This window comes from Abramis brama, assembly GCF_963993115.1.
Source record: "Abramis brama genome assembly, chromosome: 16".
Classification (NCBI taxonomy): Eukaryota; Metazoa; Chordata; class Actinopteri; order Cypriniformes; family Leuciscidae; genus Abramis; species Abramis brama.
Genome location: NC_139978.1, coordinates 25,698,368 through 25,722,781, shown reverse-complemented (window position 1 = coordinate 25,722,781; position 24,414 = coordinate 25,698,368). Strand labels below are relative to the sequence as shown.

Below are 24,414 nucleotides of genomic sequence, written 5' to 3'. Positions count from 1 at the left end.
TGTAAGAATGTTGGTATCCAGACAGTTGACAGTAGCCATTGATTTCCAAAGTATTTTTTTCCTACTATGGAAGTCAATGGCTACCGTCAACTGTCTGGATTATTTTGTGTTCAACAGAAGAAAGAAACTCATACAGGTTTGGAATAACTTGAGGGTGAGTAAGTGATGCCAAAAATGTTCATTTTTGGGTGAACTATCCCTTTAATAACCTCTTGCAAGAATATGGAAGTAATATTGAAAATCCAAACTCTACATATCTGCTGCATCAGGTATGAACACCCATGGTTCTTATACTCGCAGTATTTCGATACATAACATTTTCTTGGGTTTTCAATGGTCATGTGCAGCCTGGTGGGTTTAAATCTTTCAAACAATGAATGTATTTTGGTTCTCCAAGTCTCTTTTCTGAGCAAAGGCCATTCTGATGCACTTTAATACAAAGGCACAGGGCGAAAGCCCTCCACTTGCCAGGAAAGGGCAACGAGGGGAGGGGGTGGATGGGTTTGGATGGAATTGTTCTGGAGACAGAGGAGTGGCGGAGTTTTTTTCCTCTTCTTTCTCAATGGGGTGGGCTGGGGGCCTGATATGGCTCGAATTTCAGCGCTCATGGGGGTCGGGGTTGGACTCACGTTTTGGGATAAACTAAGATTCATAAATGCGCCAGTGAACATAAAACCGCGGAGCTCTGACAGACGCGGTGGGTTCTGTCTGTGTGTGCCTGGCGTCGGATCCTCCCAAACACATCCACATCCACTTACACACTCGTCGCGAGCACAGAGTTGCCGCTCCGCCGGATCTTCGGCGAATTTCACCCCTGAGGACCTGCATGTCTAATCTTTAGACATGTTCAGATTAGTGGATTCACGGACTCTCCTGCTACTTGTAGCAACGCAATGCGTTTTGCTATCCCTTGTAAGATGTCAACAAGAAGATGACCGTAAGTTGGAGTTTTTCACATTGAAATTCAAAGTATTCTGCTAAAAAATTGTACAGTGTTGCCATGGTGACTTGAGAGGAAAGTTTGGAATTGATCAGTTTGGTTTGCGCGTTTCACCTCTGGACTGTGGGATGCCTTTGCTCTTTGTAAAATATAAGACCTGAAGTACATGCAGTATGCTTGTATTTTAAGTCTTAAGTCTGCATATATTTAAAGTTTGAACGCAGTCTACACTGCAAACATGCGATGCGACGCACCAGAGCCTTCTGGTTTTCGCGCGTCAGTCACGCGCAGTGGAGACTGAATGACAGATGCTGACGTTGCGCGACAGGTTAACGCACTGAAACGCTTGTTTTTATTAGTTTTCTACGTTTAAAGTGAAAGAACAAAACAGTTAAACTATTTATGCATGTATTCATTTTTGGTATTACGTATGTATGCGTTTTACAAACGTTTGCAAGCGGTTACAAGCAACAATACGCTGCTCGAGCACTTTCTGCTGGATAGGATCAGTGTCATGGTACAGTGAATAAACATTTCCTTCTCTCATTACTTAATATTTTAATATAGATTTCCACATATATGACAGAAAAAGTGTCTGATATAAAACGTTTTAAAATAGTTAAGTGACATCGATTGCGTCCACAAAATTAGGTTACTGACAGAAAAAAGCAAACTCCCTAAAAGTTGCTGAACAATTATGATTTCTTAGTTGTAATGCTAGAAAAAGTTCTTAGATGATAAAGCAAACTTGCTTTCGATACTAGACAATCTTCAATATGTGTTTAAAGTGCGGAAGAAATATTGACAATCTTTGTTCTCAGAGGAAATTCTGCCAGTGTCTCGATCTGAGGAACCCTAAATGATGCCTAAAGTGTATATATGTAATATATAGGCTATGTAATATATATATATATATATATATATATATATATATATATATATATATATATATATACACACATATATATAGGCCATTAATATCCACTAGTGACAGAGCTGTTTCACTCAAGATTAGGAGCAAAGGTTCCTACAAGGGTTCAAACGGTGCACCATTAGCACATGTGCAAAGTGTTTAGAAAGCAAAAAATATTTCAGGTTTAGTTCAGGGGATTTGGCGTTGATTAAAGGAGATTTGGGGAACTAGGTTTGGTGGGTGGAAGGGGAGGGGGTTTCTGGAATGTTGTTGGAATGACCTAAACATCACACTGACAACCTCAAAGGGACACAAGCATCTTGGAATGAGAAAGATTATGAACTGTGAGATTTGATCAACTTTGAAGCGATAGAAGAAAAATCACCCAGATGATGATATCCTTATGCTCTTACTGTGAACAAGGAAATGTTAATTACACTGAACACTTGTTTAGGCTGGCCTATATTTGCACCCAAGAAAAGTGGATTTTCCGTATTTACAGAATTAAACAGCTATAATTGCCTCATTCATGTACATTAGGGCTGCTGGGAGTTAAAGTCAAATTACACTTTCATATGAAAGTCGAAACACGTCAAGGCGTTCTGTGTGTGTGAGGGCTGTCCTTCCCTACCCACGAGGGTGTGTTTGCCCTGGTGGTAAGTGAGACCATTAGATCCAGATGGAGCTTTCGAGATGGGTGTGTTTGCATAAGGCACCAGGCTGTCAATGCAGCCCTGTCTGTGTTTGAGAAAGCCCCATTCATGGCTAGTTTAGTAGATTTGGGGTTCAGTTACAAATACACAGACTACAGGAGCCCACATTTTACACCAGGGTGTCAGATATGCACCCTGCAAATATTGCTAGCTAGTGTTGCAGTGAATGTATAATCATAATGTAACCAGATGTCAGCCACAAGTGGGACAAACATTTGAATATATATAATAGAACATATTTTATATGTATATATATAAAAAAATATTATATATCTATATATATATAGATAGATAGATAGATAGATAGATAGATAGATAGATATACTAAAATATTTCTAAATTATAATTATAATATAATAATTATATTAGGAAGCCCTTACAACTTTTTTCAGGAAGTTTTTTTTTATTTTAGTATGCTTGAAGATGTGTCGCTCACCTGTCTCTCACCCCTATGCACTCCATTCTGTCGCCCCCTTCTGGTGGCTGCAGAGGAAGAGTTCGGCAGCTGCATCCAAGATGGCCAACAGTATGCAGACCATACTGTATGGAAGCCAGAACCATGCCGTGTCTGCGTGTGCGACTCTGGGGCAGTGCTGTGTGACGAGGTCATCTGTGAGGACCTGAGAGACTGTGCCAATCCCATCATTCCACCCGGAGAGTGCTGTCCCATCTGCCCTGCTGAAACCGACGAGCCTATCGGTCCGCTCTCTGCTTATCTTTTTGCTCATCATACCTGTCCCGCTAGCTGTCTGCTCTGAGTTCTGTAACTATAGCAACAGTCTCACATACCAGACTACAGCCTATTCAAGTTGGTCATGTGATTTGGTTCAGAACTCAAAGCAACATTCAAAGGGGAAGAAAGCAACACTTTTAAGTTTTACGTTTGCTGTCTATGGCTAAAATGGGCCCACTTTACATTTGACTTTGATAGTAGGTTGTTGTTTTTTTACAGAAAAGAATGCAATCTTTCCACCAGTTTGCTGTGGAATCTATGGTTTTTAGATAAGATATTTGGTCGATACTACAAAAAAGGATATTTACAATTAATTACAATTAATTATAGTGCTCACAAATAAGCTTTGAGCTAACTTATTTATACTTTAGTCTCATGATACTTCATTCAGAGGATGATTTGTCTTCTATAATATAATAGCATTATATGATATTTATTATACATAAGTAGTTCAAAAAGATCGATATGAAATAGATTTTTTTTTTTTTTTAAAGTGGACCCACCTTGGCCATAGACTGTTTTAGTTCGGAAAAGCTGAAAAACAAGATTCTTTGAATGAGAAGTCATAGCACTACCTCTTTCAAAACAACCTAATTAACGAAAAATTTAGAAGTGTTCTTTCAACTTTTTAATGCACTTTCTGTTCATTTTCACAAAATGTGTTTTTTACTGCTCTACAGATATACACAATAAGATGAACATAGCTGTCAAAAACAAAAAAAGTTTTATCTAAACATTTTAATATACATTTTTATCTCACTGTAATCAGATCATGGCACTGATACAGAATGAGTTTTCTCTAAATATTTATTAAAATGTTTTTATTTTAATAATAATAATGCTTCTAATATTCAACTATAATACACATCATGTTTTAAACTGATCCTCAGCTTGCACCTTAATATTCTGCTTTTAACAATTTAACCGATGCAGATTGGGAAGAGAATGATGCTGTTTTGGTACACGGCCTAGTGGGGTGCCGTTGAGTTGGAATTTCTTAGCTATGTAGTTTCAGCAGGGAATAGCTGTTCATTAGTTCTTACTGACTGTCTGACTGGTTTACCGTCCTCATTAGGAGTCAGAATCAGCTGAATACTTCATTCACAGTTGTTTTTTCCGGAGCCTTTTGTGACCCCTAGTTTTTTGATAATGAGCTTGAAGTGTTGTTCTAAATGTATGAGGCAGATGTTGTGACTCCAGCCAGACAGTTATTCTGCAACATTGGTTCTTATATATATTCTTTGAATACTTGCTAATTGATAGAATGTATACATATAATTCCTTCTGTGTCTAACTGTCAATCTTTATTATTTTCCCTTCATCCTGTGACCTGATTCAACAGAGTCAATTGGTGCAAAGGTGAGGTCTTGACATGACTTATTCACTTATCAAGGTCGTTATTTAAGAAATACCTAATATTCTTAAGGTTTAGGTCTTAAATAAGTTATTTTTTACTATCCACAGGGGCAGAAAGGAGAACCAGGCGATATTGCAGATGTAAGTCATTTCACTAGTAAACAACTTTGTGTTTTAGAATGATTTCACCAAATTGTAAAAACTGGAGTTGCTAAATAATATTTATTTATTTGTTTCTGTAGGTAGTTGGACCAAGAGGACCTGCTGGCCCAATGGTGAGATTATAAACACACTTTGGTAGTAGATTTCTGAATAATTTGTAATGCGGCGTTGCGTTTCTCCACTAGGTGGCTCTCCTGAACGTTTATTTGCCTATTGTTGCAACTTTTTTTCACTTCAGAGACTGTAGATAAATTGTTAAATGTAGATAAATTATCTACAACTTTTCTTTTTGACATTTTTCTTTCTTTCTGTGATTTTAGGGACCCCCAGGAGAGCAAGGAACACGTGGTGAGAAAGGACCTAAGGGTGAGAAGGTAAGACATTTTTCCTTTTCAATTTTTTTTTTTTTTCTCAGACTTGTTAGGTAAAGTGATGTCAAACCTTATTAGCAGTTATCCGGGTACATTTAGGGGGCAGTGGGCACACTCTGCAGGAAGCTGTCATGTGAAAAGGCTTTAGTTAATCTGTTCACTCTCTTTTCTTTTCCACTCATATGCCCTGTTTCCCCCCCTCCTCTTAGGGAAATCTCGGCCCAAGAGGGAGAGATGGCGAGCCTGGTACACCTGGAAACCCAGGACCACCTGGACCCCCTGGGCCACCAGGACCTAATGGACTTGGAGGAGTATGTCTCTCCTTCTCCTTCATCTGCTTGCTAAATTTGTGTCTGCCTCTTTCTGGGTTACTGTAAGTGTGTTTTTCTGTGTGTGTGTGTGCAGAACTTTGCTGCTCAGATGGCTGGTGGTTTTGATGAGAAGGCAGGAATTGCTTCGATGGGTGTGATGCAGGGACCAATGGTGAGAAAAAACAGTGTTCCCACGCTGAAAACATATATATGTATGAAATAACTATTAAAATGACTTGGCACATCAAATCTGTTTTAAACCCATTTGGAATTAATCTCACATCAAGTCAAATTTTAAAGTACTCAATTTGGCTTGGCTAATATGGAACTTTAACAATATGTCAGAACAGGATTAATATTCATAGTTATTATAGTATATAGGTTTTTAATTCACAAACTGCCCCCTTGTGGAATGGTCTGGATAGACATGAGCTGCATTTGTAAAATACATATAAAGAAAAGAAAATAGATTAATGCAAAAACATGCACAAATGAATAAAACACCTGAAATTTCAATATTTAGTATTGAGATGAGCATAGGCCTCTATTTAAGGTGCTGCTTTGTTATTTTACTTCTTTCTGTGATTTCAAATGAATCCATTGTTAAACATTTTTATTTAAATAAATGATCAACTCTGAAACATTCTGAACAATATAAGGAGAGTCAAATCTGTTACATGTTTTCTGATCATTAGTGTGTCCTGCTGACAAAAGCCTTTTCAAATGGAGGCTTAATTTCTATAGTGATTCACGGATATCCACAATAAATGTGGTTACTAAAAATAAAATTACACACAATGAAACAAATAATTAATTTTATTAGACTTCAACCAGCTTTGAAACATAATCTATAAATAAATTGAAAATACAACACTCTCATGCTGTTTTTGGTTTTTTTTGGGTCAAAATGGCCAATCTGCATTTAACTTTATCTTTTTCTACAGGGTCCAATGGGTCCCCGTGGTCCTCCCGGCCCCTCTGGAGCACCTGTAAGTAAATGCACAATCATTCATGCTCATATAATAATTTCATATTCCCAATTTATTGAAAAATAACTGAAGCTACCATTGATGAGACAGATATGAGTAAATGTTAGCACCCACCAACGCCAGCTCCTAACCCCACACTGTCATTTATTTCTATTCCAGGGCCCACAAGGTTTCCAAGGCAACCCTGGAGAGACTGGTGAACCCGGCCCTGCTGTAAGTGTCCCAAATCTTTCTGGTTTAGAGCACAAGCCTACACATATGACACATTCATATACACATTTATATACCCACATACATAATGGCTCACACAGATTGTCATTTAGATTCTCATTAATATGCACATTGACAATGACATGGCTTTACAGACAGCAATGGTAAAGTCTATTTACTTGGACACAATGCAAGTTTAATTAACTTTTGGTTTATTTTAGGGTGCCCTTGGACCCCGTGGCCCATCGGGGCCCCCTGGAAAACCCGGAAGTGATGTGAGTAATTTTTGCCACTGGCTTGATATTCAACCTATTTCAAATAGTGAAATTTGACAGATATTAACTGATATGTCTATGCCCGTTCTCTTTCCAGGGTGAGGCTGGCAAACATGGTAAACCTGGTGAGCGTGGACCCCCAGGGCCTCAGGTAAACAGCCAGCATGCAACAGTTTTGGTCATTTGTTAGTATTCTGATGATGGTCATACAATCTTATATAATACAATTTATACAAATATGCAACATAATCATAATCAAAGTTTTTTTTTTCCGTTTGACAGGGAGCCCGTGGATTCCCCGGAACTCCTGGCCTTCCTGGAATCAAGGGACACAGAGTGAGTTTCAGCGGAGACTGGAGTCATTTGTTTCTCTGTTTGTTTATTTCTGAATGCATCTAACATCTTTGAATGTGTTTGTAGGGACACCCAGGTATTGATGGAGCTAAAGGAGAGTCCGGTGCCGCAGGTGCTAAGGTACAGCAACATAAAAAACAATCAGTTTTTAGGCAAAACACCCAACTCTTACAGATAAAATCTGTAAAAGTCACATACACTGTCTATAGTTACAGACTGCAAAGTGATGGACACTGCATTTAAAAGTCTGTGGTCAGTACAGTCTACAATCATATCTGACAAACAGCCTGTAAGAATATACTGCTCACGGGTTTCATAGGGCATCAGAATTCTAACAGACATTTATTAAATTGAAGTAGTTGTAAGGCAATATTGTTTGCAAATATGCTTTGGAACAATATATATTATTAAACAATTTAATTGATTATTTAATGTAATATTTAATTTAATTTCTAAAGATATTTTATATGATAAATATATTTTAAACTATAAAGACTACTATAAAGACACCGGACCTTAAGATAAACTGAGATAATAACATATTTCCCCTAATAAAATATTACCTGCTCATTTATACTCAACTCTTCAAAAAAGATAAATTATGTAAAAGTCACATAACACACTGTCTATAATCATTTCTGACAAACAACATGCAAGAATAAACTGCAGACAGGTTTCATAGGGCATCAGAATTATAATAGATTTATGCAGTTGTAAGGAACATATATATTGAATAATGTCACACTTAATATCAGGTGTATTTAATTATTATGTACTTACATCAAATATAAATACAATGTACTTATTGTGTTCACATTGTATTGCAAAACACTTTTGCTGCTATTGAGGTGGGGTATACGGGTTAGTTTAGGGGAAAGGTTTGGTGGTATGTGTAGGTTTAAGGCTGGGTTAAAAGGTAAGGGAAGGGTCAACAGTGTAATTATAGCTGTAATTACAGAAAAGAATTACAGATGTAATTACATGCAGGTAATTATAATAATAGAAGTACAATGTAAAAACATAAGTGCATTGTATCAAATTATTAATTTAAATGTTTGTACATAGTAAAGACAACTAATATAATTGAATTGATTTCAATTTATTTTATATATAAAGATATTTTAAACTATGAAGACTCCTAGATACTCCTAAAGACACCAAACCTTTAAGAAACATTGAGGAACATGTGTTACCTGCGCAGATGCTAAATGGGCTAATTCATTTTACTCATTTCTGAGCAAATTATGCAACAGGAAGGTCTAATCAATCTCTTCTCTTTTCCTCCAGGGTGAGGCAGGTTCTAACGGTGAGAGTGGTGCTCCTGGACCAATGGTGAGTACCTAAAGTCAGAAATGGCCTGATGATTCAATAGATGTAGTTTTCGGACACTGAAATAGTGCATCTCACTCTCTCCATCCTATTTTCTTTTTTTTGTCTGTCAGGGTCCACGTGGTCTTCCCGGTGAGAGAGGTCGTCCTGGTGCAACTGGTGCTGCTGTAAGTGAACACTCAGATAACTGGCCTAATTAAGAATACTATATATGATCAAAATTTGTGTAGCTGATGGTGGCTTCAAACTATAATGATTCTACTTATGTCTGTCCATAGGGTGCCCGTGGTAATGATGGTCTGCCTGGTCCCGCTGGTCCTCCTGTAAGTGCTTTTTCTTACTTTCTCAAGTGCAAGTTCTCAGATAATTTGGTTTTACTGTGGCTATTGTTAACTAATAGTAAACCCATGTGGGTTACATAGAGACATCAACATGGACAATTATCGATATATATAAATATTTTGATTAAACTTGATAGCAAATGATTTCACACAATATTTAGTCAAATTATTTTACAATTTTACTTGGAAAAAATCAGAAAGTGTGCATCATCCACTTACAAATCAAAGAATAACATTAAAGGGATGTGTAGGGTGCACAAGAAATAAGCATGCCTCTTTGATCATTTGTTGATGTTTCTGTCCTCAGGGTCCTGTTGGCCCTGCTGGTGCTCCAGGTTTCCCTGGATCCCCTGGTTCTAAGGTAAAATATCCGTCATCTACAGCACTTCTGTGAATTCCTTACCATTCTCAAATTTAAACATTTGAAGTATAAGAAATACAATTAGCCTTGACAATGAGATGTGATCTTTACTCCTGCAGGGTGAAGCTGGTCCCACTGGAGCTCGTGGACCTGAGGGTGCACAAGGACCCCGTGGAGAAGCCGGAACACCTGGATCACCTGGACCTGCTGGTGCATCTGTGAGTAAACTTACAGATAATATTACAAGCAAAATATTTGATTTCTTTGTCATTGTATACAATATATACAATATTTTGGATTTCAATGGTTAAAATTAGTTTTTTAAATATTAAATGTTTACATTCTGCAGGGTAACCCTGGTACTGATGGTATTCCTGGAGCCAAAGGATCTGCTGTGAGTATATCCACATAATAAAAAAAATGTCTTTCTCTAATTTCTCTGTAATAAAATAAAATAAGTTTTTTAGCATACAATTTTTCATGCCAACTTTAACACTCTGGTCACACTGTTGCAGTGAATCTATTGTAAACAACAATTGATTAATTTCCCCTTTGCAGGGTGCTTCTGGCATTGCTGGTGCCCCTGGTTTCCCAGGACCCCGTGGCCCGCCCGGACCTCAGGGGGCTACTGGACCTCTTGGGCCTAAGGGACAATCTGTACGTAATCATATTCTGAACCAATTTAAAAATAGCTCTCAGTGTTTCCCAGACATCTTTTAATTATTTCATATAGAGGATCCGGATAGCACAGGTTACTGATTATTCTACCAGTTGAGGTTTGCCATTGTACTTATTGAAAACACTGTTGTATTTATACAGGGAGACCCTGGTATTCCAGGATTTAAAGGCGAGGCTGGACCCAAGGGAGAGCGTGTAAGTAACCAACATCATACTTATCATCAGCTGTCCTTTCTTTTGTATCCACTTTAAAGGCCACTTTAAAGTACCATAACAATCATATGAAATATTGTAGCAAACTAATCAGGCATATTTTTCTCCTAATTGCACAGGGTGTTGTAGGACCTCAGGGTTCCCCTGGGCCATCTGGAGAGGAAGGAAAGAGAGGACCAAGAGGAGAGCCTGGTTCTGCCGGACCTCTCGGACCCCCTGGAGAGAGAGTATGTATCATATCCAAATTAGTTTTACTGATTCACAGAATGATAAAGAACCACACTAATAAGTCCATATGTGTTCTTCCTTATTAGGGAGCTCCAGGTAACCGCGGATTCCCTGGTCAGGATGGTCTAGCTGGAGCAAAGGTTGTTGATTTAGACTAGTTGGTTACTCAACTGCTCAACACATGTATTTCCTCCTGATTTCTGTACTCAAATGTTCTGTCCTATGATAGGGTGCACCTGGTGATCGTGGTGTTCCAGGTTTGACCGGACCAAAAGGAGGGACTGGAGATCCTGGCCGCACAGGCGAGCCTGGTCTTCCTGGAGCCAGAGTGAGTCATTGTGGTGTTTCTTGGATTTACCTGAAAACATAATATTCAGATCAATTTAGATAATCATGACTTTACTCAACAGACATCAATCTAAAATCTAAGCTTTTATGCTTGTTGCTTTAAAGGCTCAGTGCATTTTTCACCATTCATCTGTTCCTTCCTCTAACAGGGTCTCACTGGACGCCCTGGTGATGCTGGACCTCAAGGAAAAGTTGGAGCACCTGTGAGTATCTATACAATTTAAAGCACTTTTTTTTGTCACTTTACAAGTGAAGAGTTACAGACTGCAAAGTGATGTACACTACCATTCAAAAGTTTGTGGTCAGTACGATTTTCTTTTTCATAGAAGGAAATTAATATTTTTATCCTATAGGGACACAGTTTCCTTCATTTGTAGTCTCTTTAATTCACACAGCTTCAGAGTTAACCATTTTTAAAACATCAGAATCCTGAAAAACATATCACAGCTTCCACAAAAATATTAAGCAGCACAGCTGTTTTCAACATTGATGATAATAATAAGAAATGTTACTTGAGCACTAAATAAGCATATACAAATTATTTCTGATGGAAAATCAGATTTTCCATCACAGGAATAGATTGAATCTTAAAACTTATTAAAATAGAAAACAGTTCACAATATTACTGTTTTGATCAAATAAATGCAGCCCTGTTGAGCATTAGAGACTTCTTTCAAAAACAGAAAAAAAATCGTACAGACCCCAAACATTTGAACGCTAGTGTACATTTTACCTTAAAAGTGACTAAATATCTTTTGGGTACAAACGATATTCAGATGCTAATCGGTGCATATCAACATAGTTCAGGGCAATGTTCAGTGCTGAAGATGTTTTATTCATTGTAGGGTTCCGCTGGTGATGATGGACGCCCTGGTCCTCCTGGGCCTCTGGGAGCTCGTGGTCAGCCTGGAGTGATGGGATTCCCTGGACCTAAGGGAGCCAATGTAAGACCATTAGAGTATTTCTGCAAATTAACTAAAAGGGTTCATATTCATGTCCATAAAACTGGGTGGGAAGTGTATGTGTTGTATTGAAGGGACTGTATCTCTCCCACACAGGGTGAACCTGGAAAAACTGGAGAGAAAGGACTTATTGGACGGCCTGGTCTTAGAGTAAGTCATGTTACAACATATTTTTTTCATGCATATTTTTTGTCCCAGATATCCTCAGATTTGTCTCTCTTTGTTTTTTCTTCTATTAGGGTTTGCCTGGTAAAGATGGAGAGACTGGAGCTGCTGGTCCACCTGGCCCTGCTGTAAGTATTTTGTCACATCACTCACAATGCCTCAATTTTTTTAATTAATCAATAATCTTAAAATCCCATTTGTAATAATTCCTTGGATTTTTAAATAAATTGTGATTTCATTGTGCTTTAAGGGTGCTGTTGGTGAGAGAGGAGAGCAAGGTCAGCCTGGTCCATCTGGCTTCCAGGTACAATTACACAACACAACTAACTGCGAAAGAGGGTTAAAACTGCACTTTTTGAGTGAATAAGTGTAATTATCAGGGTTTTGTAATATTTACTCTATTTTTTGCACAGGGTCTGCCAGGACCTACTGGAGCCCCCGGAGAGCCCGGTAAACCTGGTGACCAGGTAAGGATCACTTAAGATATATGTTATTATTCTCCATTTGTGCTGTTGTGATGTTATTAGTGATTTTAACTATCCTGACTATGCTGATTTTCTTCCTCTCTATAGGGTGTTCCTGGAGAGGGTGGTGCTGCCGGTTCCACTGGACCAAGAGTGAGTTCCTATCCTGAACTAACAAGATTCCCAATTTGCAATTTATGCAAATCAGTACAAATGACTAATTATTCATTACTTTGCACAAAAATAACTCTTGCCTGTGCTTCTCTCAGGGTGAACGTGGTTTCCCTGGTGAGAGAGGAGGTGCTGGCTCTCAGGGTCTCCAGGGACCAAGGGGACTTCCAGGAACTCCCGGAACTGATGGACCTAAGGTCAGACCCAAATCACATCTGACTGAGATTGTGCTCTACTATTCAAAATTTAAATCCTTAAACAGTCAAATGAATACATAAACTACCATTTATGGTCTATTATGCTCACCATGGCTGCATTTATTAAATCACAAATAGTAATACAATAAACAGTAATATTTTGAAATTCAATTACAATTTAAAATAACTATTTTCTATTTTCTACTTTGATTCCTCCAGTTGTATTTATACAAACTATATATATATATATATATATATATATATATACATTAACTGCCTGGAGTTACAGTAACTATGAAATAAATTTACATTTGTTTAGCAATCTCTTGATTAATATTAATTTTACAGCATACACTTTTTTAGTTTAAAATTTTTAAAAGCTCAATTTTTGTAACTTATAGTTTTATAAATAACTTATATTTAACTCAATAACTTATTTTTTTAATAATAATTCTTTATAAATATGTTTACTTCCGTTCCAAGTTAAAATAAAACAACAACAACAGATTTTCAATGTGGTCTCAAACCTTTGGACCCCACCCCAACACCCTCAACACAGCCAATCTCTCAAATTCCTACTCATGTCTCTGCTTGATTTCCAACAGGGTGCAATTGGACCAGCTGGTGCTGCTGGAGTTCAGGGCCCTCCCGGTCTGCAGGGCATGCCTGGTGAGAGAGGAGCGGTTGGAATCTCTGGAGCTAAAGGTGACAGAGTAAGTGTCTTTAGAAATGGTACAACCCCTCCTCTCAGTGATTACATCAACCTAATGTCATATTACTTAAGAACAGCCTACTGAATGATTGAATGACTTATTGAATGTCTCATTTACTAGGGTGACAGCGGAGAGAAAGGACCCGAAGGTGCTCCTGGCAAAGATGGTTCAAGAGTAAGTGCTATATATACAGCAAATGTAAGGAAATTGCTTGCATTTTTCTTACTCATTATAAGTAATGATGTTTCTGTCATTTTTTTGTCAGGGTTTGACTGGTCCAATTGGTCCACCCGGTCCTTCTGGTCCCAATGGCGCAAAGGTGAATGTCTCATCCCTGCTGTGGTCTTCCACCATTGATTGTATGCTGAAATTATTTGAGGGTATTGTTTAATTCACTATTCTTTTTCTTCTCTCACAGGGTGAAACTGGTGCCATTGGCCCAAATGGTGCTCCTGGTTCTCGTGGTGCCCCTGTAAGCAAAACATTTGTTACATTTTTATTCAATGTGATTAGTGTAGCAAAAAGAAGTTCTAATGGAGTTTGTGGTTTTTTCAAGTGTGTAGTCTAAAGGTTATCTTCAGTTTTCTTCTTGTTTATTATTCTTTTGTCATCATGTTAGGGTGATCGTGGTGAGATTGGTGCACCCGGACCTGCTGGCTTTGCTGGACCCCCTGTAAGTAGAAACACTGTTACAAAATGCACAAAATTGTGATGGAATATTATAGACTGTCATTTATCATAAAATATCATTTCCATTATAAATTCATTAAAATAAAAATGAAAAAAACAACAACAACCAATTAATAACATTGTGAATATAAAGGGATATTCTGTGAAACACGAATGCTAATACAATACAAATATACCCACTAGCACCATTATACATTGTTTTATGCATTCCTTTCAAAATTGAATATTTTCTGACATGAAAAGGTGGACAGATCTTGGCATTTTAAAGAGCATCATAAAAGGCAAATAAAATGATGAGAAAAACAATGTGCCAATTAATGTCATCATTTTCACATCTATTGAACATTCCACAGATTTGCTACAAAACTTACTACTCTTTAGGTACAATGTACAAAATGTACAATTCTCTGTTGCTACAATTTGGCTTTCTCATGTGAATGTGGAAATGTGAAATAATCAATTAGGGAATGTCAATTTAGTATTTAAACTGAAATTTAGAGCATTCAGTTATGAGAAAGCCAAAACTGGTTACAACCTTTCATCTCTGTCTCTCCTCAGGGTGCTGATGGCCAGCCTGGAATTAAGGGAGAGCAGGGTGAGTCAGGACAGAAAGGTGACGGTGGAGCCCCTGGACCCCAAGGACCATCCGGAGCACCCGGCCCAGTGGTAAGGGTCTTTGCCTCAGCATCTAATGCTACTTTGAGCCATTGTCACTTTGTAAATCAGTTTTACACTCATACTCAATTGAAAGAGGCTGTTTTTAGAAAGCAGTTTGGTTTTGGTTATTGCCACATGACATTTTCGAAATCTTTGTCATTGTCTGCATAAATAAATTGAGAGTTTAGCATAGTGCATCAACTTTGTGCTGTTTTTACCTGGATGAAATGATCATATTTGGCTCATCAATGTTCACTGCTTAATTTCAGGGCCCAACTGGTGTTACAGGACCCAAGGGAGCACGTGGAGCCCAAGGAGCCCCTGTGAGTTACTAAATAATAAATTAGTCATGAGCAATAACTTTTTATTTGTTTTTTTAAATATTTACTAGTTCCTTTGCAAGTAAAGATATTAGACTGCATTGATTTTTCTAAACAAAAATATGTTCCTCCATTGTAGGGTGTCACTGGTTTCCCAGGTGCTGCAGGAAGAGTTGGACCACCTGGCCCCAATGTAAGCCCCTCAAAATCACAGACATTTCTCTGTGGTTCCTCCATAATTAGTTTAAATTGATCGACTAGACTGTATTATCCAAATCTAAAATCTAAATATTTTTTCACTTATTTTTCCCTCTTCTCTCAGGGTAACCCTGGTCCTGCTGGCCCTGCAGGTTCTGCTGGTAAGGATGGTCCTAAGGGAGTTCGTGGTGATGCTGGTCCCCCAGGCAGAGCAGGAGATGCTGGACTGCGTGGACCTCCTGGTTCACCTGGAGAGAAGGGAGAGCCTGGAGTGGTTGGTCTTCCTGTAAGGCTCAGATTCATACATGCTCATTTTAGCACCCAAGGCAAATTTGTCTGGTGTATCCAGCACAGCTCCATTTTTTCCTTATTGTATTCCTAATTTTTCTTCTCTCGCTATTTACTGTGTAGGGTGTTGATGGTCCTTCTGGCCCTGCTGGTCTTGCTGGTCAGCGTGGTATTGTTGGTTTGCCTGGTCAGCGTGGTGAAAGGGGATTCCCAGGACTCCCAGGACCCTCTGTAAGTAGATAAACCCACAAGAAACATAATTTCCACTTGAAAATCTCTCATTCTTTTACATTTTAGCATAGACTTTAGTGTTTATCTATCGGTTTTACAGACAAGGCTTAAGCTAGTCCCAGACTAAAATGCATGTTTGAGCTGCTTTAACTGAAAGCAACTTACACTGACATATCTTAAAATATGTCAGTGCCATTATTTTGTCTCAAGATGCACACCAGTAATGTTTTTTTCTAAGGCACGTTTATAAAAGCTACTTAAATATCTTAATTGAACTAAGGACTAATCCTGGCTAAATCTAAGCCACAACCAGGCCATTAAGTATTACTATTAAAATGCCTCTTTTAATGGGCCACTTACATATCTTTAATTTACATCATATCTAAAGATTTTTTTTTTCTCAAAATCATTATTAAGTACTGATGGTGATATAATTAGATACTGATGGAATGTCCCTAATCTGACACTAATGATTTGTACCTCAGGGTGAGCCTGGCAAACAGGGAGCATCTGGTTCTTCTGGTGACCGTGGACCTCCTGGCCCTGTTGGACCTCCTGGATTGACTGGACCTGCTGGCGAGACTGGACGTGAGGTAAAAAACACATACATGAAAAAAACAAGGCAAACTAGACTGGATTCATCTGACTCAAAAGTAGATCTGAAGTGAAGTTAAGATTCCTCCAATATATATATAATACAACCATATCAAGACCAGATCTCACTCATCTGTTCTGTTTGTCTTCAGGGTAATCCTGGATCTGATGGTCCACCTGGTAGAGATGGTGCCACTGGTGTGAAGGTGAGGAAACAAACAAACACATATAATAAATATTTATTGCCCTCTGATCTTTGTAAATCACAAAGAAGTCTAAAAAATTCCATACAAGTAAACAATATATTACTATTTACCACATAACACTGAGGTCCAAAGGTCAAGTTAACTTTTTTTGTATTTTCTTTTTCATTTCTAAATTACTGGGAAAAAACTATGAAAAATGAATTTTTAAATGACTTATTTAATATATAGTAAATGTGGTTATTTGGCAAATTTCTCTGTCTAAAATTTTGGACAAAAATGGTGGCTAGTCCATATACAGATGGATTTCCAGCCAGCTGAAACACGTAATGAGTTTTGTTTGTTCTTCTCTAGGGTGAGCGTGGTAACACTGGCCCGATTGGTGCTCCTGGAGCTCCTGGTGCCCCTGGTGCTCCTGGCTCCGTTGGTCCAGTTGGCAAACAGGGAGACAGAGGAGAGAATGTGAGTACATAAACTTAAGAAATCTAATTTTCAATAATACAAACAATGTATCTTCTGGATACAAGAATGCATGACATTTGCATCTAGGGGACAGAAACACAAAGCAGTGATATATTTATTGCTTGCATGACAATTATTGCCAACATTATTCAAATCACCAATGATGACCATTCTGATTACCTCAATTCTGACACTCTTTGTTAAAATATCACAATTATCACCATTATATCTTTGGATAAATTCTACAGGAAGCTGCTTGATTTAATTTATGGTCTCATATTTCAATCAACAAAACCCTACTAATTGTGTTAATCAAAACACATTAGTGTTACATCATTTCCCCCAAGAAAAATCACCTGTAGGATGATGTGCAAGAGACAAGAGAAAGCTAAAAAGCTTTAGAAATGTTATATTACATGAAGTAATTTTATTTATTATGTATTTACCATCTTGTTTACTTTCTTAAGGGCCCACAAGGACCTGCTGGCCCCCCTGGATCGGCTGGAGCTAGAGGCATGGTTGTAAGTACATTTTATTAAGCTTGTATACCAAAACATAAAGCTAAAAATACTCAGCTTGAGCTTTTAAATCCTCAAAATAGCCATTTTCAAAATATATTATGCTTACAATGTATAGCTAAGAAGAAAATACAGTAAATTGACCAGAAGAGTTCAGTTTCTTACTCCTAAACTCCATTTAGTTAAAATGCAAAAACTGTCCTCATGTGGTAACATCTAAATGAACTGGTTTAATTCAAGTTCAACATGTTATTAATTTAAAGTCACATTTAAAGTCATTTTTGTGGCTTTACTGTATATCACGTTGTAGTTGCTCACATGTTGCTGGACCTTTTCCATTTCTCTGCATCAGGGACCCCAAGGACCTCGTGGTGATAAGGGTGAGGCAGGAGAAGCTGGAGAAAGAGGTCAGAAGGGACACAGAGGATTCACCGGTCTGCAGGGTCTGCCAGGACCTCCAGTGAGTCTCATTTACAAGTCTTAGTTTTTACAAACAGGCTATAATGGTAAAGCAGTGATATGAGATATGCTAACAACTCTGTTGTGTCTCCTCAAAAAAGGGTTCTCCTGGAGACCAGGGTGCTGCCGGACCTTCTGGACCAACTGGCGCTAAGGTGAGTGTCAGTTCTGTTGTCTTAAACTTGCTGAGAACCACAAATTAGAAACTTCAATGCTCAGATGGATTACTAATGGTGTCTTTAACCCATCTTATCTGCAATAGGGACCTGGCGGACCTGTTGGACCAGCTGGTAAGGACGGTTCTAATGGTCAGCCTGGACCCATTGGACCACCTGGACCTCGTGGACGCTCTGGAGAGACTGGCCCAAGTGTGAGTGCAGCTGAAATATTCACAGACATTTATATCGAATGGAATATGTCTGATTAATTTTTCTTCCTTTCTGCTCTCTTTAGGGTCCTCCTGGTAACGCTGGACCTCCTGGTCCTCCTGGTCCCCCTGGCCCTGGCATTGACATGTCTGCCTTCGCTGGGTTGGCTCAGACTGAGAAAGGACCCGATCCTCTGCGTTACATGCGTGCCGACGAGGCCTCCAGCTCTCTTAGACAACATGATGTGGAGGTGGATGCCACATTGAAGTCAATCAACAGCCAGATCGAGGACATCCGCAGCCCAGATGGCTCCCGCAAGAAACCTGCACGCTCCTGCCGAGACCTGAAACTCTGCCACCCTGAATGGAAGAGCGGTAAGAAACGAAGAAGAAACGATTCAGAGAAAATTTTACATTAGGAGAATGTTCATATGCATCACGACAGAGCTTCCAAATGCTCAAAACCAGGGGTGTCCAATCCAGTAGTGATGGGTCAATCATGAACCATCCGTTCATTGCGTCTGTCACATGACAAATGAACGAAAGACTCAGAAGGTAAAGTAAATATTTATGTTCCCAGTAAATTTTCTTTGGCTGTATTATAATGATTTCTTAATTCAGAATATGATCAAGATTGCGTAATGTGTTCAGGGAATTTGGCTGTTAAAAGAATAACATATAAAGCCACTTAAATGAAAGAAATGACTCTCTCGTTTGATCTCGCTCATGAAAATGAACGAATATTTCAGAGAGTCAGTAAAATGATCCGAACTTCCCATCACTACAATCCTGCTCTTGGTGGGCCACTTTCCTTCTGAGTTTAGCTCCAACCCCAATTAAACACACCTGTGCCAGCTAATCAAGGTCTTACAAGGCATACTAGAAACTTCCAATCAGGTGTGTTGAGGCAAGTTGGAGCTAAACTCTGCAGGACAGTGGCCCTCCAGGACCTAGTTTGGACACCCTGACTCAAACAATCAAACACACTTGCTTGAATGATACTCACTATTACTCACATTCGTTCATTTGAGCAGAGGAGAACTGGCCCTGTGACTGATCCTGATTTTCTGTCACCTGATGGAGTTCATGTTCCTTGGCACTGTCGCTTTTGGTTGGAGTTTAAAAGACACTTAAAATTCATTAATATTATTGATTTGACTACATTGACATTATCGGATGAGAACAAAACCTGAACCGAAATGAGCTGAATAACGGCACAATTGTCTTCTGTACAGCTGAATGGAACTTGTTTCATAAATAATTGATGAACTTTACACAGTTAATGAACTGAACTCAACCAACACTGAACTGACATGAACTGAATAATGACTCTATTGTCTTTTTAGCTGTCTTATTTTAGTTTGTCTCATATTTGATGAAGTTTGCATCAATGATTCTGTTATTTATCTGTTTATTACTATGAAGCTGTTTTGAAACTATTTATATTGTATAAAGCACTATATAAATACAGGTGACTTGATTTGAATGTTTGGTCCCAATCCACAGGTGACTACTGGGTTGATCCTAATCTTGGAAGCAGTGCTGATGCCATCAAAGTCTTCTGTAATATGGAGACCGGAGAGACCTGTGTGAAGCCCAGCACTCCCAAAATCCCACGCAAGAACTGGTGGAGCAGTAAGGGCAAGGGGCTGAAACACGTGTGGTTTGGAGAGAGCATGAATGGTGGATTCCACGTGAGTATAATCCTGTAATTTTGGAGATGTTCACTTTAAATTTTAGTTATGTGACTACAAACAAAACAAAACATAAAAAGAAATCATAAAAAGTCTGTTTAAAGGTTTACAGTACCACAAAAAGGCACATTTGTATTTGATTATGAACAGTTGTTCCAAAGCCAGCCTGAGTCCTTGCAAATTCCAATCATGTGGTTGAGATCCCAAGTTTTGGGAGCTGTTCACAGTTCTGAATTTCTGCTGGTCCATGGTGCTGAAAATCAGAAAATCATGAATCAGCAGGGACAAGGAGCTATGCTGAAATACTCCCTCCTTTCCAGTTTGCCATCTATTTTTCTAGCGTTACATTTAACCTTTCAGTGATATTGATGACCATTTTCTTTAAGTAAAACATTTTTTTCCCTTTTCTAACAGTTCAGCTATGCTGATAGCAGCCAGACTCCTAGTACTACCACCATCCAGTTGAACTTCCTGAGACTGCTGTCTACTGAGGCCACTCAGACCATCACCTACCACTGCAAGAACAGTGTGGCTTACATGGACCAAGCCACAGGAAACCTGAAGAAGGCCGTTCTGCTGCAGGGCTCCAATGATGTGGAGATCAGAGCAGAGGGCAACAGCCGCTTTACATATGGCGTGGTTGAGGATGGCTGCAAGGTGAATCACACCATATAATATACTTTTAATTACATTTTAATGAAATAAATGAAACTATACACACTACTGTTCAAAAGTTTAGGGTCAGTAATCTTTTTTCTAAAGAAAATAATACTTTTATTCATCAAGGAAGCACCAAATTGATTAGAAATTACGGTAAAGATATTTATAATGTTAGAAAACATTATTTCAAATAAATGCTATCAAAGAATCCTAAAAAAAACGAATCATGGTTTCCACAAATATATTAAGCCGCACAACTGCTTTCAAAATTGATTATACTACTAATAATAAATGTTACTTGAGCACAAAATCAGGATATTAGAGTGATTTCTGAAGGATCATGTGACACTGAAGACTGGAGTAATGATGCTGAAAATTCAGCTTTGCCATCACAGGAATAAATTACATTTTAAAATATATTAAAATAGAAAACACTTATTTTAAATTGTAATAATATTTTTTTTACAAACAAATACAGGCATCGTGAGCAGGCTTCTTTAAAAAACAATACAAAATTTGTGTTGACCCCAAATAAAATAGTAAAATATTTACACTACTTACATGGCTTTTCTGCTGTCTTACAGAAGCACACTGGCCAGTGGGCCAAGACTGTGATTGAGTACAAAACTCAGAAGACATCCAGGCTGCCCATCGTGGACATTGCTCCAATGGACATCGGAGGAGCAGATCAGGAGTTTGGAGTGGACATTGGTGCAGTCTGCTTCTTGTAAAAAAAACAAAACAAAAACATATGTGGATTGAGATAAGACATGGAAAAATACCAATGACGAGCAATAACTGTGAGGATGCAATACACTCTCCAAATAATGAAATATGGAAGAAAAGAAAAGAAATCTGAAAATTGACGAAAGTTTTTTTTCTCTAAAACACAAAAAGTCGTGCTGTCCATGTTTAGTGTGCAGGAAAACCATCGCTAAATGGGATTGCCCCAAATAGTCTCTCCCTCTGAAATCCAGCCATGTTTCCCACAAGTCCTCAGTGCAGCGCCTCCTCCTGACGGGAGCCAAGAGGGGGACAGAACAAGTGAGCGCAACAAGAAGAATAAGAGATTCAATGAAAGACAGAAACATGGCTTGATGTCATCACATCCTGCAGAGGGTGGGTGGGTGGGTGGGTGATGCTGTACAGCGTCATGGCTGTATACCACAGTAGTCCCTCCCACTAAAGAAAACGTCCATACCCAGTCCCACTTCACCCCTCCTTCTGCCTCTTGACTGTGACTCAGAAGAAAACATCACATTATGCAAGATTTTGTGAAATGTTAAACCTGAGGAGGGAATAAGTTTATATTTACTGTGTATAATAACAAAAAAAAAAATCTTGATTCAGTCTTTACTGAAGCAGCCAGATCTATATATTTTCACAATTATGTGTTTGTGTATGTGAGCATGTGCCTATACACACCTACAATTTTTTGGGGAAAGTGCAGTTCCATTTCTTTATTTCTTTTTTTTTTTTTGTTTGTAAATCAATATTTTTTTCTCATGATCGCCCAAACAAGGAAGTTTTGGTCCCTTAACATAATAGCAAAAAAGAAAAAAAATCTAATAAAATTTGGAAACCATTTCTATTTTTTGTTTATTTGCATGATCTTCATTTTTCAAGAAAAGCTACCTCACACAGGAAAAAACAAAGTTAAAATCTGGATGTGAACGAAAGCAGCATGGGGTTCGAGAAACGTCAGGAAGACACCCCGGCACGGCTCAGTCCATCTTCAGAAGGTGCTATTAGTATTGATCTATCAGTCAGTATTTCCCAGAATTCCCAGACCATCCCACTCCCTAACTGGCCTCATTCAACACACACAGCCTGCTCAGAGGATGCGGAACTACGCGGGATGATCAAAAGACAGAGGGACTCTTTTGGCAATGCCGGAATTTTGCTCCCAAAGGATCGCCGTAGCACTGAGCAGGATGTGTGTGTGTGTATGAGGGTGTGTATATTTTTGTTATAATTAATATTATTATGATCTTGGTCTTTTTTTTGTTTGTTTGTTCTCTCTGTTTGGTTCTGGTTTTGTTACGATTTTAATTAATGTAAATTGAAAATAAAGGAAAAAACAAGGAATTATGAAGTCAGATTTTAATTGTGTTTTTAATCATCATGAGCACAACATGTTAAATGTATGGATTTGGAGTACAAACTATAGTTGCATTGCTTGTTTGTATTAGTTTGCGTGTGTGTGTACTGTATATTTGTGAATTTTCTGGAATAGAAGCACACAGGGTTTCAGACACAAAGGCTTGTACAAGTACTCAGCATAAATGAGTACACCCTGTCCGAAAGTCCAGTTTCTTGCGTTGTTTTTGCCTCTTCACTATGACTCGCTTAACTTAGTCCTAATTTGTAAGTCGCTTTGGGCAAAAGCGTCTGCTAAATGACTAAATGTAAATGTAATGTCCACAAATTCAGCAAATACTATACCTTTAGGTAGAAGACATTAGCATTCCTTGAAGATATAATGTTCTAGCAAGTCTGGTTGATGAAATACCAGAGAAGCATATCAATATTAATCAGGAACATTTTTTTTTAGCAAATTGATAAAATGTTGTGTTGCAAAAATGAGTACACCCTGCTGAAAATAAAACTTTTCTGGTGCAAGTCAGGCAATTTTTGATCAACAGGTGAGTATGTTGAACCAAACATTTAAATACGAGTAATTTCTCAACAATTAAAAGCCCATTGAATCATTCACAGACTTGCTGACAACAAGGCAGCCACCTAAGAGAGATATGTCAGAAGACTTATTTCTTTGTACAAAAGAGGACAAAGGTAAAAGAGGATTACTAAAGCAATATTTTAAGTGTGAAAATATGGCAAAAGTTACACAGAAACTCTGCTTCCTGTCGGGGTCCTGATCACCCTGTCTGTGTTTATTCTGAGATAACAACTGGCTGGATTTACATTATCCCTTACATGTTTTGTGTGACATTCCAATTTTGCCCATAAGTTAAATTCGCAACTTTTCAAACCGAGGGGACACGTGCCCCCTCAGGTTTTTGAGCCAGGATTGATTAACTTCCAAAAGACAATTTTTTAAAATATTTTTGCATTTGATAATTCAGTTCCATGATTATTTTTAGGTACAAAATTAATAGTGCCCCAAGGCCATCAACTTTTGCTGTTCTGAAGCAGAATTATGTTGTTTAGCCTATTGTGCAGAATCAAGGAGTTTTTTTGTGCGGGTGGTTGGGACAATCCATCCAAAATCTTACAAAATATTGTCAACCCAACTGAAGAGCTTTAGCATTTAATGAGATGTCTAATATAGGCCTATTTAAAATGTTAACCTTTTGTGAAAATTACTGGAACTCAGTGCACTCAAGGGAATCTGTGTAGCACTGCAATTTTTGAAACGCAAGCCCGGTTTTCACAGACAAGGCTTAGATTAAGCCAGGAGTAGGCCATAGTTAAATTAGGACATTTAAGTAGCTTTTACAAAAGTGCCTTAGAAAATAAAAACATTTCTTTGTTTAAGATTGCTTTTAATTAAAACCGCTCAAACATGCATTTTCGGCTTAGGCCTAAACCTTGTCTATGAAACCAGGCAACAAA

At 38.2% G+C, this 24,414-nt stretch overlaps 1 protein-coding gene and 4 long non-coding RNA genes across 9 annotated transcripts; 1 reads left to right on the top strand and 4 right to left on the bottom strand.

Moving 5' to 3' along the window:
• Nucleotides 1–621: 621 nt before the first annotated feature.
• Nucleotides 622–22,926, top strand: col2a1a (collagen, type II, alpha 1a). Of its 2 annotated transcripts, XM_084138428.1 has the most exons (54): nt 622–937; nt 3,056–3,265; nt 4,642–4,658; nt 4,764–4,796; nt 4,898–4,930; nt 5,138–5,191; nt 5,398–5,499; nt 5,594–5,671; nt 6,444–6,488; nt 6,648–6,701; nt 6,920–6,973; nt 7,071–7,124; nt 7,256–7,309; nt 7,394–7,447; nt 8,615–8,659; nt 8,770–8,823; nt 8,935–8,979; nt 9,305–9,358; nt 9,478–9,576; nt 9,708–9,752; nt 9,917–10,015; nt 10,178–10,231; nt 10,369–10,476; nt 10,564–10,617; nt 10,707–10,805; nt 10,975–11,028; nt 11,671–11,769; nt 11,884–11,937; nt 12,027–12,080; nt 12,203–12,256; nt 12,366–12,419; nt 12,525–12,569; nt 12,686–12,784; nt 13,390–13,497; nt 13,618–13,671; nt 13,763–13,816; nt 13,916–13,969; nt 14,117–14,170; nt 14,746–14,853; nt 15,114–15,167; nt 15,304–15,357; nt 15,487–15,648; nt 15,774–15,881; nt 16,367–16,474; nt 16,628–16,681; nt 17,033–17,140; nt 17,608–17,661; nt 18,011–18,118; nt 18,219–18,272; nt 18,380–18,487; nt 18,571–18,859; nt 19,991–20,178; nt 20,593–20,835; nt 21,423–22,926. In XM_084138428.1, the coding sequence occupies exons 1-54, from the start codon at nt 844–846 to the stop codon at nt 21,567–21,569; spliced, it is 4,476 nt and encodes a 1,491-aa protein (XP_083994554.1). In that variant the 5' UTR covers nt 622–843; the 3' UTR covers nt 21,570–22,926. The 2 variants fall into 2 exon arrangements, with proteins under 2 accessions (XP_083994554.1, XP_083994555.1); XM_084138429.1 differs by lacking the exon at nt 3,056–3,265.
• Nucleotides 10,370–14,835, bottom strand: LOC311098299. 2 transcript variants are annotated; one of them, XR_014609450.1, is made up of 8 exons: nt 14,723–14,835; nt 14,148–14,168; nt 13,724–13,967; nt 13,364–13,483; nt 12,671–12,779; nt 10,949–11,755; nt 10,714–10,835; nt 10,370–10,465 (listed from the first exon to the last, which is right to left on the bottom strand). It is a non-coding gene; the product is annotated as an uncharacterized lncRNA (long non-coding RNA). The 2 variants fall into 2 exon arrangements; XR_014609451.1 differs by lacking the exon at nt 10,370–10,465 and having other exon boundaries at nt 10,643–10,835.
• LOC311098300 lies at nt 15,473–16,950 on the bottom strand. Of its 2 annotated transcripts, none has more exons than XR_014609452.1 (4): nt 16,605–16,950; nt 16,362–16,463; nt 15,767–15,879; nt 15,473–15,610 (listed from the first exon to the last, which is right to left on the bottom strand). It is a non-coding gene; the product is annotated as an uncharacterized lncRNA (long non-coding RNA). The 2 variants fall into 2 exon arrangements; XR_014609453.1 differs by having other exon boundaries at nt 16,362–16,451.
• Nucleotides 17,006–18,118, bottom strand: LOC311098302. Its single transcript, XR_014609456.1, has 3 exons — nt 17,977–18,118; nt 17,587–17,647; nt 17,006–17,093 (listed from the first exon to the last, which is right to left on the bottom strand). It is a non-coding gene; the product is annotated as an uncharacterized lncRNA (long non-coding RNA).
• On the bottom strand, nt 20,051–21,540 carry LOC311098301. Of its 2 annotated transcripts, XR_014609454.1 has the most exons (4): nt 21,400–21,540; nt 20,692–20,828; nt 20,294–20,431; nt 20,051–20,190 (listed from the first exon to the last, which is right to left on the bottom strand). It is a non-coding gene; the product is annotated as an uncharacterized lncRNA (long non-coding RNA). The 2 variants fall into 2 exon arrangements; XR_014609455.1 differs by lacking the exon at nt 20,051–20,190 and having other exon boundaries at nt 20,205–20,431.
• Nucleotides 22,927–24,414: the final 1,488 nt, after the last annotated feature.

What these genes read in the sequence shown, in the direction of transcription:
- col2a1a (XM_084138428.1), top strand. Translation starts at nt 844, where the DNA reads ATGTTCAGATTAGTGGATTCACGGACTCTCCTGCTACTTGTAGCAACG. An exon ending in CCGGTTCCACTGGACCAAGA is followed by an intron (nt 12,570 to 12,685) that starts GTGAGTTCCTAT and finishes TGCTTCTCTCAG; the next exon opens with GGTGAACGTGGTTTCCCTGG. An exon ending in CTGGAGTGGTTGGTCTTCCT is followed by an intron (nt 15,649 to 15,773) that starts GTAAGGCTCAGA and finishes TTTACTGTGTAG; the next exon opens with GGTGTTGATGGTCCTTCTGG.